Below are 15,400 nucleotides of genomic sequence, written 5' to 3'. Positions count from 1 at the left end.
CTGTCACACTGCGTATGCACCAATTGCACCACAGCGATTCCTACGCATCCTAAGCTAATAGTCATCTCAATAGGCGGCCTGTCCTCCACAAGCGCGGGATTGTCGCTGTCACCTTGGCCTTTGCAGTCGGCCGGACTTGAGGCATCAAAATGCCTCAATGAAGCCTTATTTTCCTCATAGTAGTCTCTATTCTCCTCATCAAGCAGGCGTTCCAAAACACTCGCTGCTTTAGATCGGAGCAACGGGACGAACTTCTTGGGCCAGAAGCCCCGGCTGACACTGTGCCGACTGGCGCTTCTTCACACAGTAGTTCAAAATCAGGGAGAAATCTAACAATGCCTTCGCCTTTCCTGAAGATGGAAAGATAGCCTCGGGCTTGCTGCCATTGAAGCGCTTGTATTTCCAAATTTATCCAAATTTATCCTAAGAGCGTGTATTCGCTCTGCCTCTCGCTCGCTCGTGTCTCTCACGTCTCTCCAGCTCCTCCAGCTTTCGCTCAAGAGTCGTTTTCCAAGCCTCGTGAGCGTCTTCGACTCTCACGTCCTCTACCTGCATCACGTCGAGAATTCCTTTCCTTGCTTTTGCGGAGCCGGCAGAAATGCCCAACTCCTCGCGAAATTGAATGAGGTCCTGATCTTGGAATTCTTCCATCGCGATTTCGTTTCTCGGGTTGCTTGCCATATGAATTTACCCTTACTTTAAACTATAATAAACTGTTTATAGATGGCGAGATTGTAAATTATTGTCCACCAAAAGAACAAAACACTCTCCTAACATCTACCTGTGCTACAGTGGTCTAGCGACATGAAAAGCAAACATCAGGCACCCACCCAGCCAAAGTGGTTGACGCCGGTCGGTCTCGTAGCGGCCATCGAGCGGTATGGCAGGTGTCTTCGGGCCTATTCTATCCCATCCGCTGTTGAGATACTGGTTCGCCAATCCCTTAGCTGCCACCCACTATCGTGACCTCGGGGTCGAGGACGAGAGATGGACTCTTTGAGCAGACGGAGAGGTAACGAAAAGCTTTACACTCTATGTAAAGGTGTAGCAGGCTATAATACAGAAGTAGCAGCCAGGGCACACCAGACCGACGGGGTGGCTGGTGGCAGCTCTCTTTCCTAACAATGGACAGGTTCTGCCTTAAGTCCCTTAGGCGACCCATCGTCGGCAGGAACGAGGCGGGGCGGGTGCTCACATCAACCGCGTCGCATTTCGCTTTCGTCGCGGCAGCAATCTTGGTGCGGCGTACCACCGGATTCCTGAGCTCGACCCACGGAAAGGGGTCAGCAGTTTCATGGAACTTTGAAAGTTCGTACACATAGTTGGGCGTGCGGGCCTGACATGACGATGTCAAGGTTGTCAGCGGGTCTTTGAAGCTCAGCACAATGGCAACAACTTCATAAAACCGAGGGGCACGACAGTATGTGCCACTCTTAATGACAAAAAGCATCATTTATTATTTACCTGGTGCTGGACGGAGTCAAACCCACGTCATAAATATTCATACAATCATGTCAAAATCAGACAGGTGCCAAACGCGGGCTTAGAGCCGGCGCTGCTATATGACGCGGCATGTTCAGAGGGATGAGGATCCCAGCTACATATACGGCTCGTTTATGACGCGTTTCGGTGGTGGAAATACCGCCATGACGCTTCAGTGCCAATCTCATTATATCGTTGACATTCAGCGGAAAATGGGTTTTGCCGAAATTTTCACTCGGGTAAATAAAACGACTTTGTGAAGACCGGCTTGACTGTGAACTATTTTCTATTAACGGGCGCTCTTTCAAATGATTAATAAGAACAGATTATTATTACCACGTACTCACCTCTTAAATACCAGAAGGATGATTAGGCTGACAACGAAGAATTGAAAATCCAGGGACAGGTACCAAAAGTGAGGTATAATCGGCTGAAAAAAAAAGCAGATATGCGGCTTACCAATAACGGAATCCTTGACTATACAATGTTGCAAACATTATGAGCTTAATTAAGCTCAGTAGGCGTATCAGTTAATTCTGACGTAGAGCTGCTCGCAAAAGTATGAGGGCCACCGTTCATGTCGTAACAATGGGGAAGCTCTTGGGCGTTGGCCCGCCTCTCACTACGGAAACCTGAATGGGTTTTATCTCCCAGCAGAGGCTCTAACGCGAAGTAAGATAAACAGTAGCGCTGACTCGCCTGATAAACCATTCCAACTTGTGTCCCAGCGAGCCACTTGCTTTGTGAGGCAAATCAACGATGGCGCGAAAACACAGAGCTGCGCTACCTGCTGCAGCCCCAGCCCAACATGGCATGTAGCGAGCCATATAGTGAGTTTTCTGTTCGTTGATGACGAATTAGTTTGTGCAGAGATATGAGCGCATTTCTGCTGTTGCCCGCGGGGCGCTGTGTGTGTGCGCGCGCTCACCGCAAACCATCAGGAACATCAGTACACTTCTGTTTTGGCCTTGAAGCCACTTAAGCCAACTTTAATTCTACTCAAGCAGTGGTCGCTAATGTAGTAGTAGACTTGTAACTGCGGGGGCACAATACATTCATTAGTGCTTTCTACTTAAATTGGCTAATTGCCCGCAAGCACCACCATAAGCCAATATGCCGCTACTGCGCAGCTCCAACAGCGCACTGCTATTGTATTTATTTGTGCTAGTAAAACAATGATGGCGCAAGTCTTTGACAAAATTATTTTTCACACTTAGAAATCGACAGATCCTAACTTTATTCGTTGCAGTCCCAGTCAAAAGACGCGCTGCACTTATGTACCACTTCAAACGGCAACAACACTAAAAGCGTGCCATCCGGCCACTTATTATTTTGGTAGCGCAAAGGCCGCTTCAATAGTTGGTTCCTTGACTCGAGCGCCCCACGGCGCGGATATTTGGCGCCAACAGCTAGAGAAGAAAGAAAGGGACGAGAGTACCTTTAAAGACACGAAGAAAAAAGGAGGTAAGCGGAGGCAGAAAGCACAGTGGAATACTGGCGCCTGTTATCGCTGGACGCCAAATGCAGTGCAAGGTAGGCGAGCTGGCACTGCTGTATATTTTAATTCCTGGGCACACAGCCGTAGCTCGAGCGCCGAAACGCTTTTATCTCAATAGTTTGCTCAATAGAAATGCGATGACGCTTTTGGCGCGCGCAGTCAATGCTTGCCTCTAGACTCGCCGCAGTGCCTCAGCGACTGTTCCAGTCATGATCGCGCGGCTGCGTTCCGCAGGGGCGGAATGCAAAAACACTGATATATATATATATATATATATATATATATATATATATATATATATATATATATATATATATATATATATATATATATATATATATATATATATATATATATATATATATGTGTGTGTGTGTGTGTGTGTGTGTGTGTGTGTGTGTGTGTGTGTGTGTGTGTGTGTGTGTGTGTGTAGGTGCGCGGTAAACGATCCCAGTTGGTCAAAATGACTCCGGAGATCCCCAATTCAGCGTCTCTCACAGCTTCAGTGTTGCTTTGGTATGTTAAATTCCATAATTTGATTAACGTGATTGCCTGCACTACCGCGTGCCGTTTGTAGCAGCTATACACAGCTTGCCTGTGCGCGCATGCGCGAACATGCATGTGATCACTGCAGCTGGGCGGCACCTGGAAAAGCCTTCTGTCGGCTTCCTTTTACGACGAGGCTGCATAGGGCTAACTGATTCGCCGGTCTCTCCGCCCGTCTGTCGCCTGTACGCCGAAAACTCACCTGGCGCAACCCCATGCGCATGCGCGAGAAATGAAAAAGCGAAACAGAGGCGCGTGATTGGCTGCGCCAGTAGTGACATCGTTGCTCTTTGTCGCAGCCGAGCACGCGCGCATACGTACTCCTGAGGAGCACCGCTTTCGATCAGCAACGCCGCGAGCAGAACCGGGAAGGAGCTCGTCTACGCCGTGCCGATGCTGCAGCCCGGGTACAAGAACAGGCTCGTGCAGCCGAGCGCAAGCAGCAGCTGCGTTCCGAAGATCAGGCAGCCTACCAAGCCGTCACTTAATGAAGCGTTGGGATTAACCCAGTGATAAACACCACGGCCGCACGTTTCAACTTCGTTGGTTAGCCATTAGTACGGAGTGCTTGTGCAGTGATTTAATTATTCACTTATTGAAGAGAACGCACGCAACACACGTATGCGCTCGCGCGCTCATACAGGCACACGCAGGCTTGCAGTACTTGTAGTACACACCGCAAGCACAACGCACAAAAATAAAAACAGAACAGGCATTGCTTCTAAATGCCATCTGGAATGCATCAACTTCTGGAGATCACAAGAAAGCAAGTAAGCCACAAGTAAGCAACTGCGCGCTTCTAAAATCTCGATAATTAGAACTGCAGTCATCGTTGTTCGGGTTCTGGAAGACCAGCGCATAGAATATGCACAAGGAAAATGACAAAACAGATTGGGTGTCCTTCGTTTCCTAGTGCTCCGTCTAAATGCTAGTCTCCCAGAGTCTGAGATATGCTGCAACATACAGACCAAGGTTCTATCTTATGGTAGTCCTTACCCTTCGACAGCATCAAGAGGCCAGCAGTGCCATAGGATCCACATCTTATACGACGAAACAACAGCTATAGAGCTAGCGCAAGACGTGTTCTGCTCCAGGTACTCCGAACGAACGTGTCGAACAAAGGCGGCAGTTACACGTGATAAATTAAGTGTTGGAGGTAAGCGCGTTTTCTGAATTCGGGACTGCGCATAGACCATGATTTGTTTCAATCTTTGAAAAGAAGGTGGTCATTGAAGTGAAAAGAAAATTGCAGCAGTTCTGAGAAAGGTTCGGCAAGTTAGGAATTTGTGTCTCATTACGTACAATATCGCAATGTTAATTACGTCTGATGTCTCGCTCTCTTTTTGTATATATGTGCATTTCCATATGGTTACCTATTTCCTTGTTTCTCCATGAGGGCTCTTCAAGGGCCATTTCCTGTTACTGCGCTTCCTGAATAGGTATTCTTTATTCGGAGCCCGTTTCCCGAATTCTACCCGCCGTGCTTGCTTAGTGGCTCCGGTGTTCGCGGCTACGCACGAGGTCGCGGCATCAAATCCCGGCCACGGCGGCCGCATTTCGATGGGGGCGAATAGCCCCCATCGCACGTGAACGCCCGTGTACTTAGACTTAAGTGCACGTTAAGGAAGCCCAGGTGACAAAAATTAATCCCGAGTCCACCACTACGTTGTGCCTAATAATCAGATATTGGTTTTTATCACGTGAAATTCCATAATTAAATTTTTTCCCCAAATTCTACCATCTCATCTCTCCTCGCAGGCGATCTTCACGTTCTTGCTGCTGCTGTGTCCGTGCAAAGCGTATTCGGAGTATGACCCTTCGCAACCGCTACTACTATCAAGCAAGGCCACAATCTACCAGCAGACCGGCAACTATCTCCACATCGACCCACTACGACTACTGCGCCCAGCCTTCTGCGCACCATCATCGTCAACCATGTCGTCACATCGCAGTGGCAACTTAAGCGGCTGTCCGAGCGTCAGTCCGTTTAGTTGGCACGGAAGCAGCATTTGGAGCACCATGGCTCATACAACGCACCTTTGCACTTCGCAGGTCTGTAAAAACTTTCCGCTTTATGCTAAGAAAAGTGACGATCCATTTTTGCTATTGCTTCCGTGCCAACAAGTGCTCTGTGAAATTGTCGCAGATTGTTTTTCTATGGCGTTGCTGTTATTGTGCTCAGGTGACGTGGAAACTAATCCCGGTCCTACTACGCGTACTGAGGCATTACTCGAGCTGCAGAATTTGCCATCAAATCCTTCTGAGCAGACGGAAGTTCTTTTCCGGCTGTTAAAAGACCTTCAGGCTCGTTCTGTACAATCTGCTAAGGGTCAGGCCGAGTTGGTTAACGACGTCAAGGCCATTAAGGTTGGTCAAAAGAACATCGAGACCAAAATGGAATGTATCCAGAAAAGATTAGACAACCTTGAAGAAAAAACAAACGTTTTAGACAATCTCCATGATGAAATGACTGGCATTCAGGCGTCGACTCAAGCCCAAACAACTCGGCTTGACTCTTTACTAATGCGCGTTGACGAACTCGAGGACAGATCGCGACGCAACAACCTCATATTTCATGGCATCCGTGACTCTCGGGAATCGTGGGAACAGTCCGAATCACGCATAAGAGAAGCACTAACTGGTGTAATCGACAGCCTGCCTGACACGGCAATCGAACGTGCTCATCGCATTAGTCACTACACGCCTAATAAGTGTCGCCCAATTGTAGTTAAATTCACCAACACGAAAATAAAAGACAAAGTACTTTCTTTGCGCGCACAGCTGAAAGAAAAGGGTATTTCTACCTCCGAAGATTTTTCGCCCGCCACCCGTCACGTCCGTAAAAAACTAATTGAGTACGCTAAAGGCCAGCCCCAACCATGCCCTTTCCAGTTAAGGTACACCAAACTAATAATGAATAAAAAACAGTTCGTCTATGACCCGGCAACAGACACCGTCAACGAGCATGCGCCATATGAACCACGAGATAACGGTGGGCATGCAAATTCCCAGCACGTGCCCAGTTAGGAAAACGTGAGGGGATGTGGACGAGAATCACGAGAATCATGCATCGTATCTGTTTTCTTTACAAATATTCGAAGCGTCATGAATAAGCGCACTTACTTAGAATCTGCCTTGGAGACTTGCAACGCCGACATCTTTGTGCTTACCGAAACGTGGCTACATTCACAGATTCAAGATAACGAAATTCTTCAAACCGCACAACATTTTTCACTGTATCGTTGTGACCGTACAATGCGTCAGGGAGGCGGCGTGCTCTTAGCCATTTCTAAAGATATCCCATCTTAGTGTATTCACGTCAATACTGACCTCGAAACAGTTTTGGCCATCATGGAAATAAATCACCAGAAGATAATCATTGGTGTTTGTTACCGCCCCCCAACTTATTCATCTAACTTCGTAAATGAGATGCATGATATCATTAATATTGTTACATCTCGTCATCCTACATTACCTTTATTTTTGCTTGGCGATTTTAATCTACCGAACATAATATGGAATACTGAACCTCCAACTTTACACCCTTTTTCTTCATTAGCCAATGAGTTCTTAGACATGTGCTCTGTCTTCTCACTTTCACAACTTGTTACTCAACCCACACGCACTACCGAATCCGTTGAGAACACACTTGACCTTCTATTAACATCGCGGCCTGACCTAGTTTCCGACATCACCTATTTACCCGGCTTGAGCGACCATTCAGCACTTTCGTTTGACATAAATATTTTGCGGCCAAAATCCGGTAAAAAAATCAAATCTTTTCGAGACTATGCGAAAGGAAATTTTGAAGCAATCAACGCCGAATTATCTGCTTTTCTAGACGTATTTATAAACAACTTCGACAGCCGTACCGTTCAGACTAACTGAAATATGTTTGCTGCAAAAATTGCGGAACTAACAAACAAATACATCCCACTGCGCACCATTGCATGTAATCTAAACGCCCCATGGTACAACCTCCGTCTCAAGCGCCTGTCTAATAAAAAGAAACGCCTGCACAAATTAGCCAAACGTTCACCTAGCGCAAACCGCTGGACCAAATACAAACTGGCGGCAGATGAGTATGTTGCCGCACTTAAACAAGCCAAAGATCACTTTCTTGGCAATACCTTGCCTTTAATGCTTAAAACCGACACCAAGAAATTCTGGCGCGTCATTAACCCCAAGGCGGACGACATGATAACCTTAATCGACAGCTCTGGAAATGTTATTCCCACTAATCAATGTGCGTCCGCGCTTAATGATGTTTTCATGCACAACTTTTCATCAACTACACACATTACTCTTCCATCCACGCACGACTACGATTACCAAGCAATGTTTCCCATAATCATTGAACCAGCAGGCATCGTACCAATTATCTCATCTTTAAAAATAGCTTCGGCTCCAGGACACGATTTAATAAACGCGAAATTTTTGAAAAGCACTAGCTGTTACTCTTCAATTTTCCTAGGAATGATCTTCCAACAGTCGCTAGATAAGGGTTCTTTGCCTGATGAATGGAAGATTGGGAAGGTGATCCCACTCCATAAGTCGGGTGACAAGCATTCTCCATATAACTACCGCCCTATCTCGCTCACTTCCATTCCATGTAAGATGTTAGAACATATACTTGCCTCTAATCTTGCTAGCTTTCTTGAAACTAACTCATTTTTTTCACCATCGCAACATGGCTTCCGCAAGACATATTCATGTGAAACACAACTAGTTTTATTTACGCATAAGCTAAACGTCATTCTTGACCGCTCTTCAACTGCCGACTGTATATTTTTAGACTTTTCGAAAGCGTTTGAGTGTGCCATAACCTTCTAATGTTTAAGCTGCATCGAATTAACATTGATCCCAGACTGCTTGCATGGCTTGAGTGCTTCCTTTCTAACCGTTCACAGTTTGTCTTTGCTAATGACTCAAACTCTCAACCGAGCAGAGTACAGTCCGGCGTACCTCAAGGGTCGGTACTTGGTCCCCTCCTTTTTTTAATTTACATAAATGATCTACCCTCTTGTGTTTCCTCTAACATTCACTTATTCGCCGATGATTGCGTAATCTTCAGGGAAATAACATGTGACACTGATATATCTTCTCTTCAATCCGACCTTAACGCTATTTCTACTTGGCGCCAATCATGGTCAATGGAATTAAATATCAAAAAATGTAAATTTATGCGCGTGTCCAGAACTTCTAACCAGCTTCCTTCTTACTGCGTTAATAATCACCCCTTAGACCCTGTTTCCTCCTACAAATATCTTGGTGTCCATATTACTAGAAACCTCTCGTGGTCCATGCACGCTTCTTACGTAATTAAAAATGCTAACCGCATGCTAGGATACCTAAAACGCAATTTTACTAAGGCACCGTCGTCCCTAAAATTAATGTTATACAAGTCACTAGTCCGCTCAAAACTAGAGTACGCCGGAGCAGTTTGGGATCCCTTTCAGAAACACCTAATTCACTCTTTAGAAATGGTACAAAATAACTCTGCTCGTTTCGTTTTTTCTAATTATAACCGAACTGCTAGCACTTCTGTAATGAAATTAAACCTTGATTTGCCATCTTTAGCCTCTCGCCGTAAAGGCCTTAGACTTTCACTTTTTCATAAGATATTTCATCATCCTTCACTTCGCGACGAACTAATCTCCCCTCCTCAATACATTTCATCAAGGTTAGATCACAATAACAAAGTTGGAATTACATTATGCCAAACCAATGTCATGTCTCATTCATTCCTTCCGCGAACATCTGCCGAGTGGAATCGCCTACCAGCCTCCACCGCTACTATTGTTGACCATCAGCACTTCACGGCAGTATTAGATAGCATTGTATAAACAGGATCATTTCATTCGTGTTTTTGTACTACCAATTGTATTACTGTTTTTGTTTTGTATTACCGGAACACTGTATTACTGCACTGCCTGTACCGTATTTACTTTTATTGACCAGCACTCCAGGAACACTCAAATAACATTGTATAACCGAGAACCATGTATTTCTGTACTATTAACTATTTTGCTGCACTGTACTTTTGTTTTGTATTTGATGTAACCACTCCCCTCTTTAATGCCTCTGGCCCTGAGGGTACACGAAATAAATAAATAAATAAATAGTGTTCCTAGAATCGTGGAGTTTGCACCTTTCTCATTGCTGATTCTTCACCTTCATAAACTGTTCTGTTTCTTCATCATCATGACCGGAGCATGACATGTAGGCTTGTCCTACCTCTATTCTATACCTCCTGTTAAGATTTATTACGACGACAGCTACCCTCTCATTCATGCTGTAGAAGTCATCAATGTTGATCTCTATTTTATTATGGATCAGAAAACCTACGCCGAAGTCTCTTATCTGGAAGACCACTGTAGCAGAAGACGTGGCCGTTAGTCAGCATTGTAAAAGCCTCACTAAGGCCAAGAATATCTCAGGTAATGCTCGATAATTCTTCAAAGAGCCCTGCTAAGCTAGCCCCAGTCCAGAATGTTCACCTGGTTAACGTTGTCAGGTTCAGTTTGCCCGCATCCAAAGATACTTAGCATGGTCTGCCACGTCGCAGGTCTGACAAAGGCCTTGTTCAGGTGCTGCGCAGCCGCTGGGGACTGAGCGCCACTGGTTAATTACAGGAGTCATGAGAGAGGTATTGTCATGGGAAAGATTGTGGAAGTAGTCAATATAGCTGCAGCGTGAAACCAGTGAGAACACTTGGTATAAGACAAGGCAAGATGTTTGCACTTGAGATAAGCCGGGTATTGTCATCAGTAATTTCGATGATATAGTAAAGGCAGCACAAGAATTCTGTACTGGCCTGTACAGTACCTAGAGCAGCCCCGTCATCTTCATTCGAAGTAGTGATGAACAGGATATGCTCCTTTCTATAACTGGCGATGAAGTTAGGAGGGCCTTGCAAGACATGACCCAGAGAAACGCGGCACGAGAAAATGGAACAGTCGATTTAATCAAAGCTGGAGGAGATATTATGTTTGAAGAGCTTGCGACCATTAATACGCAATGCCTCGACTTCAAATGCACCAGAGATCTGGAACAATGCGAACATTACACTAAGGGCGCTCTAACGTAAACCTATTCCAATTCTGCAATCAGCCCTCCGCGATTGGTCAAAACCTTTTTTGGACCACCCCTACTTCGTCTGTCTCTCACGGGACGTCACGAAGTCCGCGATATGTCCCCATCTGATATGACGCGTACACACTGATTATGAATGATTCTATTAACAAAAGAAAAATAGTTATTTCTGGTTCGACGTCTTTTCGCCATTAGCGCTCGGCTATTGGTCAAAAGTTTTCGGCCTGTACCCACTTCACCTACCTGTCATGCGACGTCACAATACAGCAAAATCTCACCGTGTCAAAGTGACGTGTACGCGTTAAAGATGCATTAATATGCCGAACAAAACCGAATTTTCTTCTGAATAGCCACAGGCTGCCCCGTTCCGAAAGGAATAAAAGGTGGCTGCCCCCGATCGCTCGGGCACTGGCTACTCTAACCTGCCGGAGAGCAGGGATTTATTTGCGTTAATTAAAACTTTTTTGCGAGGCCGTGTAACGTTTTCGAGCACTTTCGGCATGTTTACGATTTCGTTCGGCAAACTCTTCTTTGCTGAGGATCTGTTTCAGCGTTATTCTTGAGCTTCCGTTGCATGCCGTCGCGATCGTCAACGACCCACCCCAAGCTAAGGAAGGGAAAGTGGACCAATCGCAGACGCCGGCACCACCGTCTTCATCCGGTTATCGATTTTCAGGGCAGATGCTCGGCCCTATCGAATCCCTCTCCACTTGACCGTGCTCCTCGCCTTTTGTGAGCCAATTAGATAAGACAAGCCGCTCAGTGTAGGCAATGTTATTTGTTTTTCAAGCAAAGAAAACTGACCTCCTATGAACGAGGAAAGCGTTTGATTGATCTGTTGAGACAACGCTGAGGGTGACCGCCTTATGCTTGCGTCGGTGGCTACGCAAATTTGACGTCAGGATATTGGAATAAAACATATTTGAATAGTTACTTAATAGGGCCCCAATTCTGAAGAATGGAGACGTTAAATAATTGAACAATTATAGGCCGATTAGGTTGCTTTCAGTATGTTGTAAAATATTCCACTAGATAATTTCCAATGGAATCAGGGCAACACTTGATTTCAATCAACCAAGGGAACAGGCTGGCTTCAGGAAGGGATATTATAGAATTGATCCCATTCATGTCATCAATGAGGTAATTGAGAAATCTGAGGAGTATAATCAATTTTTCCGTATGGCTTTGATAGGCTATGAAAAGGCACTTGGTTCACTAGAAATACCAGCAGTCATGGAGGCATTGTGTACTCAAGGAGTACAGGAGGCATCCGTAAATATCTTGACAATTATCTAGAAAGATTCCATAGCTACCTTGGTTCTCCACAACAAAAGTAGAAAAATACATATAAAGAAAGGGGTCAGGCAGAAAGACGCAATCTCTCCAATGCTATTCACTGCGTGCATGGAAGTATTGACGCTGTTAGACTGAGAAAGCTTACGAGTGAGGATCAACGGCGAACATCTCATCAACCTTCGGTTTTCATACGACATTGTCCTGTTCAGCAACACTGCGGACGAATTACAACAAATAATGGAGAACCTTAATCGAGAAAGTGTAAAAGAGGAGTTGAAGTTTATTGTGCAGAAGTCAAGGACAATGCTCAATAGCCTGGCAAGGGAACAAGACTTATAGATCGCCAGTCAGCCTCTAGAGTCTGTGAAGGAGCGCATTTACCTAGGTCAATCACTCACAAAGGACGCTTATGGTGAGAAGAAAATTTACAGAAGAATAAATGTAGGTTCTAGTTCATATGGTAGACATTACCAAGTACTGACTAGGAGCTTGCCACTGTAATTGCAAAGAAAAATGTACAATCATTGCATTCTACTGATGATAAAATGTGGGGCAGAAACACAGAGGTTCACAAAGAAGCTCGAAAACAAGTTAAGGACCATGAAAGGCGCGACGTAACGAAAAATGTTGTGTGTAACGTTAATTCACAGGAAGAGAATGGTGTGGTCAGAGAGCAAACAGCGATAGCCGATATTCTAGTTGACATTAAGAGAAAATAATTACCGCCCAAGACCTCCGTACAGCTGGTTAAACAGCTAAGCGGAAGCGTGCGTCCCCGGTGTTTATCACTGGGTTAATCCCGACGGTTCATTAGACGATGGCTTGGTGGGATGCCCAATCTTGGGTACGCAGTTTCTGCTTGCGCTCGGCTACAGGAGCCTGTTATTGTGCCCGGGCTGCGTTTTTACAATTGCTAGTAGGTACAGCGGGGCGTGGCGCTTATCAAGGCGCTCGACGTTTCTGCGCAGGCGCGTGTAAGAGCGGGTTTGAGAGAGAAAATCTGGGGGCATTTGCTCCTTGAATCTGTGAGTCTGCCTAGGCACAAGGGAGGAGGTTTCTTAACGCGTGTTGTATGCGTTTGTCCCCTAGGCATGCCGGCATTGCGGAGTGCAGTCAAGTTTGTTTACGCTCCGCTGCTGGCTGCCCGCGCGGTGATGCAGTGGGCACGGACGCCCCATTTGGTGATCGCTGTGTCTGAAGGGGCAACGTTCTGACTAATGTTGTATAAGTCGCGGATCGCCTTTTTTAGTCGCGACGATAGGTTGCATTTTTTTACAAGCACTGCTCCAGAGGGCACATGTAACCGGCAAACGGAGGCCTCAGGAGAGCACCTGAGGTTATAATAAAGCAGGCGGCACAGGATCTCCACGGCACTCAAGCGGTAGCGGGGGTGACCAAAGCTGGAAACAGGCCGGCCCGTCGGTCGGGGCCATGGAGGCTGAAGCGTGCTAGGGGTTGTTCGCTTAAAAAATTGGCTGTCTGCGATAGCGGACTGATGATCTTATACTCCAGTGGCACGCGCAGACCTCTGCTAGCCCCACCCACGGACCAGTCCGGGTTCTACCTTTGATCTCCCCGTGGCCGCTTTGGTGTCCTGGAGGCGCCGCCAATAATGCGAAATAATGACACGTTGTTTTCATTAGTAAAACGCGATTGAATAAATATAATTGCGTCCAGCCGCGAACTTGCGAGGCTAAGTTCAGCACTACCGCGCCCCGCCACTTCTGCTAGCACGCCTAGGGCCAAACGCATACAAAACACGCTAAGAAACTGTTCCGTAGTGCCTAGGCAGAGTCCTATATTCAAGGAGTAAAAGTCCCCACATTTCCTCTCGCGCACCCACTCTTACTCGCGCATGCTCGCAAATGTCCGTCGTCTCCGCATGTGCCATGCCCCGCTGTACGTACTAGCAACTGGGAATACGCGCCGGGGTGCAGCATCCGCACGGCGTAAACGAACTCCTTCCCGGTTCTGCTCGCGGCATTGCTGATCGAAAGAAGCCTGCTCCTCAGGAGTACGTATGACTCGTGGCCTACCCATTTCGGAGCTGGAGAGAAACTGCTGCGCGTACGCTCGGCTGCTACGGAGAGCAACTACGTCACTACTGGCGCAGCCAATCGCGCGCCTTTCTTTCATTTTTTTCGCGCATGAGCACCGGATTGCACCGAAGGAGTTTTCGGCGTACACGTGACGGACGGGCGGATGGATGGCCGAATGAGCTGGACATATACAGCGCAGCCACGGACGGCAGAATATTAGGTGGGGTGATGAAATTAGGAAATTTACAGGTGCAAGTTGGAGTCGGCTAGCGCAAGACAGGAATAACTAGAAATAGCAAGGAGAGGCCTTGATCCTGCACAGGACATAAGATAAGCTGATGATTACGATATGATAATTACGATGATTATGATGGGGTAGGTCGAGGGAGACAGCGAAAAAACAAGGGCATAAAGTTAGAGAGAGCAAAAGAACAGTGCACACATTCGAAATGACTGCCGTTAACAGCATATGATAACCCTTAACACTGGTAAGTGATAGAGTCCCTCGTGCAGGTTTGTGGACCGTAAGAATAGCACAGTAGATTCGTAGCCTTCTGCTGCGGCTTGTGAAGTAAGTATTCTGATATAATATATTCTAGCAGTGGTCTGTCGTCAATACGAAGTAGCTTAGCCACGAGCGTTTTTCTCTACACTATTAGCATCAGTATTTGATATCACTCTTGCAAAGGAACTTGAAATGATGCAACTGGAAGCATGTCTGTTCACACCTCCTCACTTCATCCATCAAGTTGAATCCACCTACCTTACCCCTTACAGTACACGCTATCTTCATCCTTCGTTGACCTCAAAAATGAAAATTAGAGAAAAAATTCACCAACGATTACGTTACTCCCTAATGAGAAATTTGAGCGCAGCTTCATATGTGTTTTCACTTCGCGATATAGTGGCTGGCGCGGACAGTCTATCGTGTGGCATGTTCCGAGCGGAGCGAAGTGTGGCGCGTCTACTTCGCTAATCGGGGAGATCGTGAGAGGTAGAGCGTGGGTGACGCGCGAGCGCGATTCACAGCAGCCGCTGCAGACAGACCTCCACTCATGCAGCGCTTTGTTTTGTTAGAGACGACGTGCGCTGCTATGGCGCCCTATCGTAGCCATTGTCGCCGCACAGCCCGTCCTACGCGGCACTACGCTTTTCTTCTGACCCTCCTGTTCCACCAACGACGAGAGCGGTCCTTGGTCGCGGGGAAGTCGTGCCACCAGTGTAAGCAGCGACGAGCGTCACATCGAGCCTTACTCCTAGCCGCTCGCCGTCGTCCCTTGCAGGAGCAGTGATCCCCGTCACACACGCTGGTACCACAGACTGACCTCAGCCATGCCTCAGCCGCTGACGTCGCGAAGGAGTGTAGCCCTCCCCGCCTCACGGTAGCCTGCATACCCCCTCCTCGGAAGCGCCGATGAGATCGCGGATGTGGCAGCGGATGCCT

General features: G+C 46.8%; 1 protein-coding gene across 2 annotated transcripts in view; it reads right to left on the bottom strand.

The window, feature by feature from the left end:
- LOC135897365 (nose resistant to fluoxetine protein 6-like) overlaps positions 1-15,400 on the bottom strand; it is a 58,370-nt gene that overhangs the window by 26,896 nt on the left and 16,074 nt on the right. For both annotated transcript variants that reach the window (XM_065425974.2, XM_065425973.2), the window contains one exon: positions 1,830-1,912. In XM_065425974.2, coding sequence (XP_065282046.1) covers positions 1,830-1,912 — 83 coding nt within the window. The remainder of the gene's footprint in view (positions 1-1,829; positions 1,913-15,400) is intronic.

This window comes from Dermacentor albipictus, chromosome 1, assembly GCF_038994185.2.
Source record: "Dermacentor albipictus isolate Rhodes 1998 colony chromosome 1, USDA_Dalb.pri_finalv2, whole genome shotgun sequence".
Taxonomy (NCBI): Eukaryota; Metazoa; Arthropoda; class Arachnida; order Ixodida; family Ixodidae; genus Dermacentor; species Dermacentor albipictus.
Note: the sequence above shows the minus strand (reverse complement) of the source record. Positions and strands in the feature narration are given on the sequence as shown.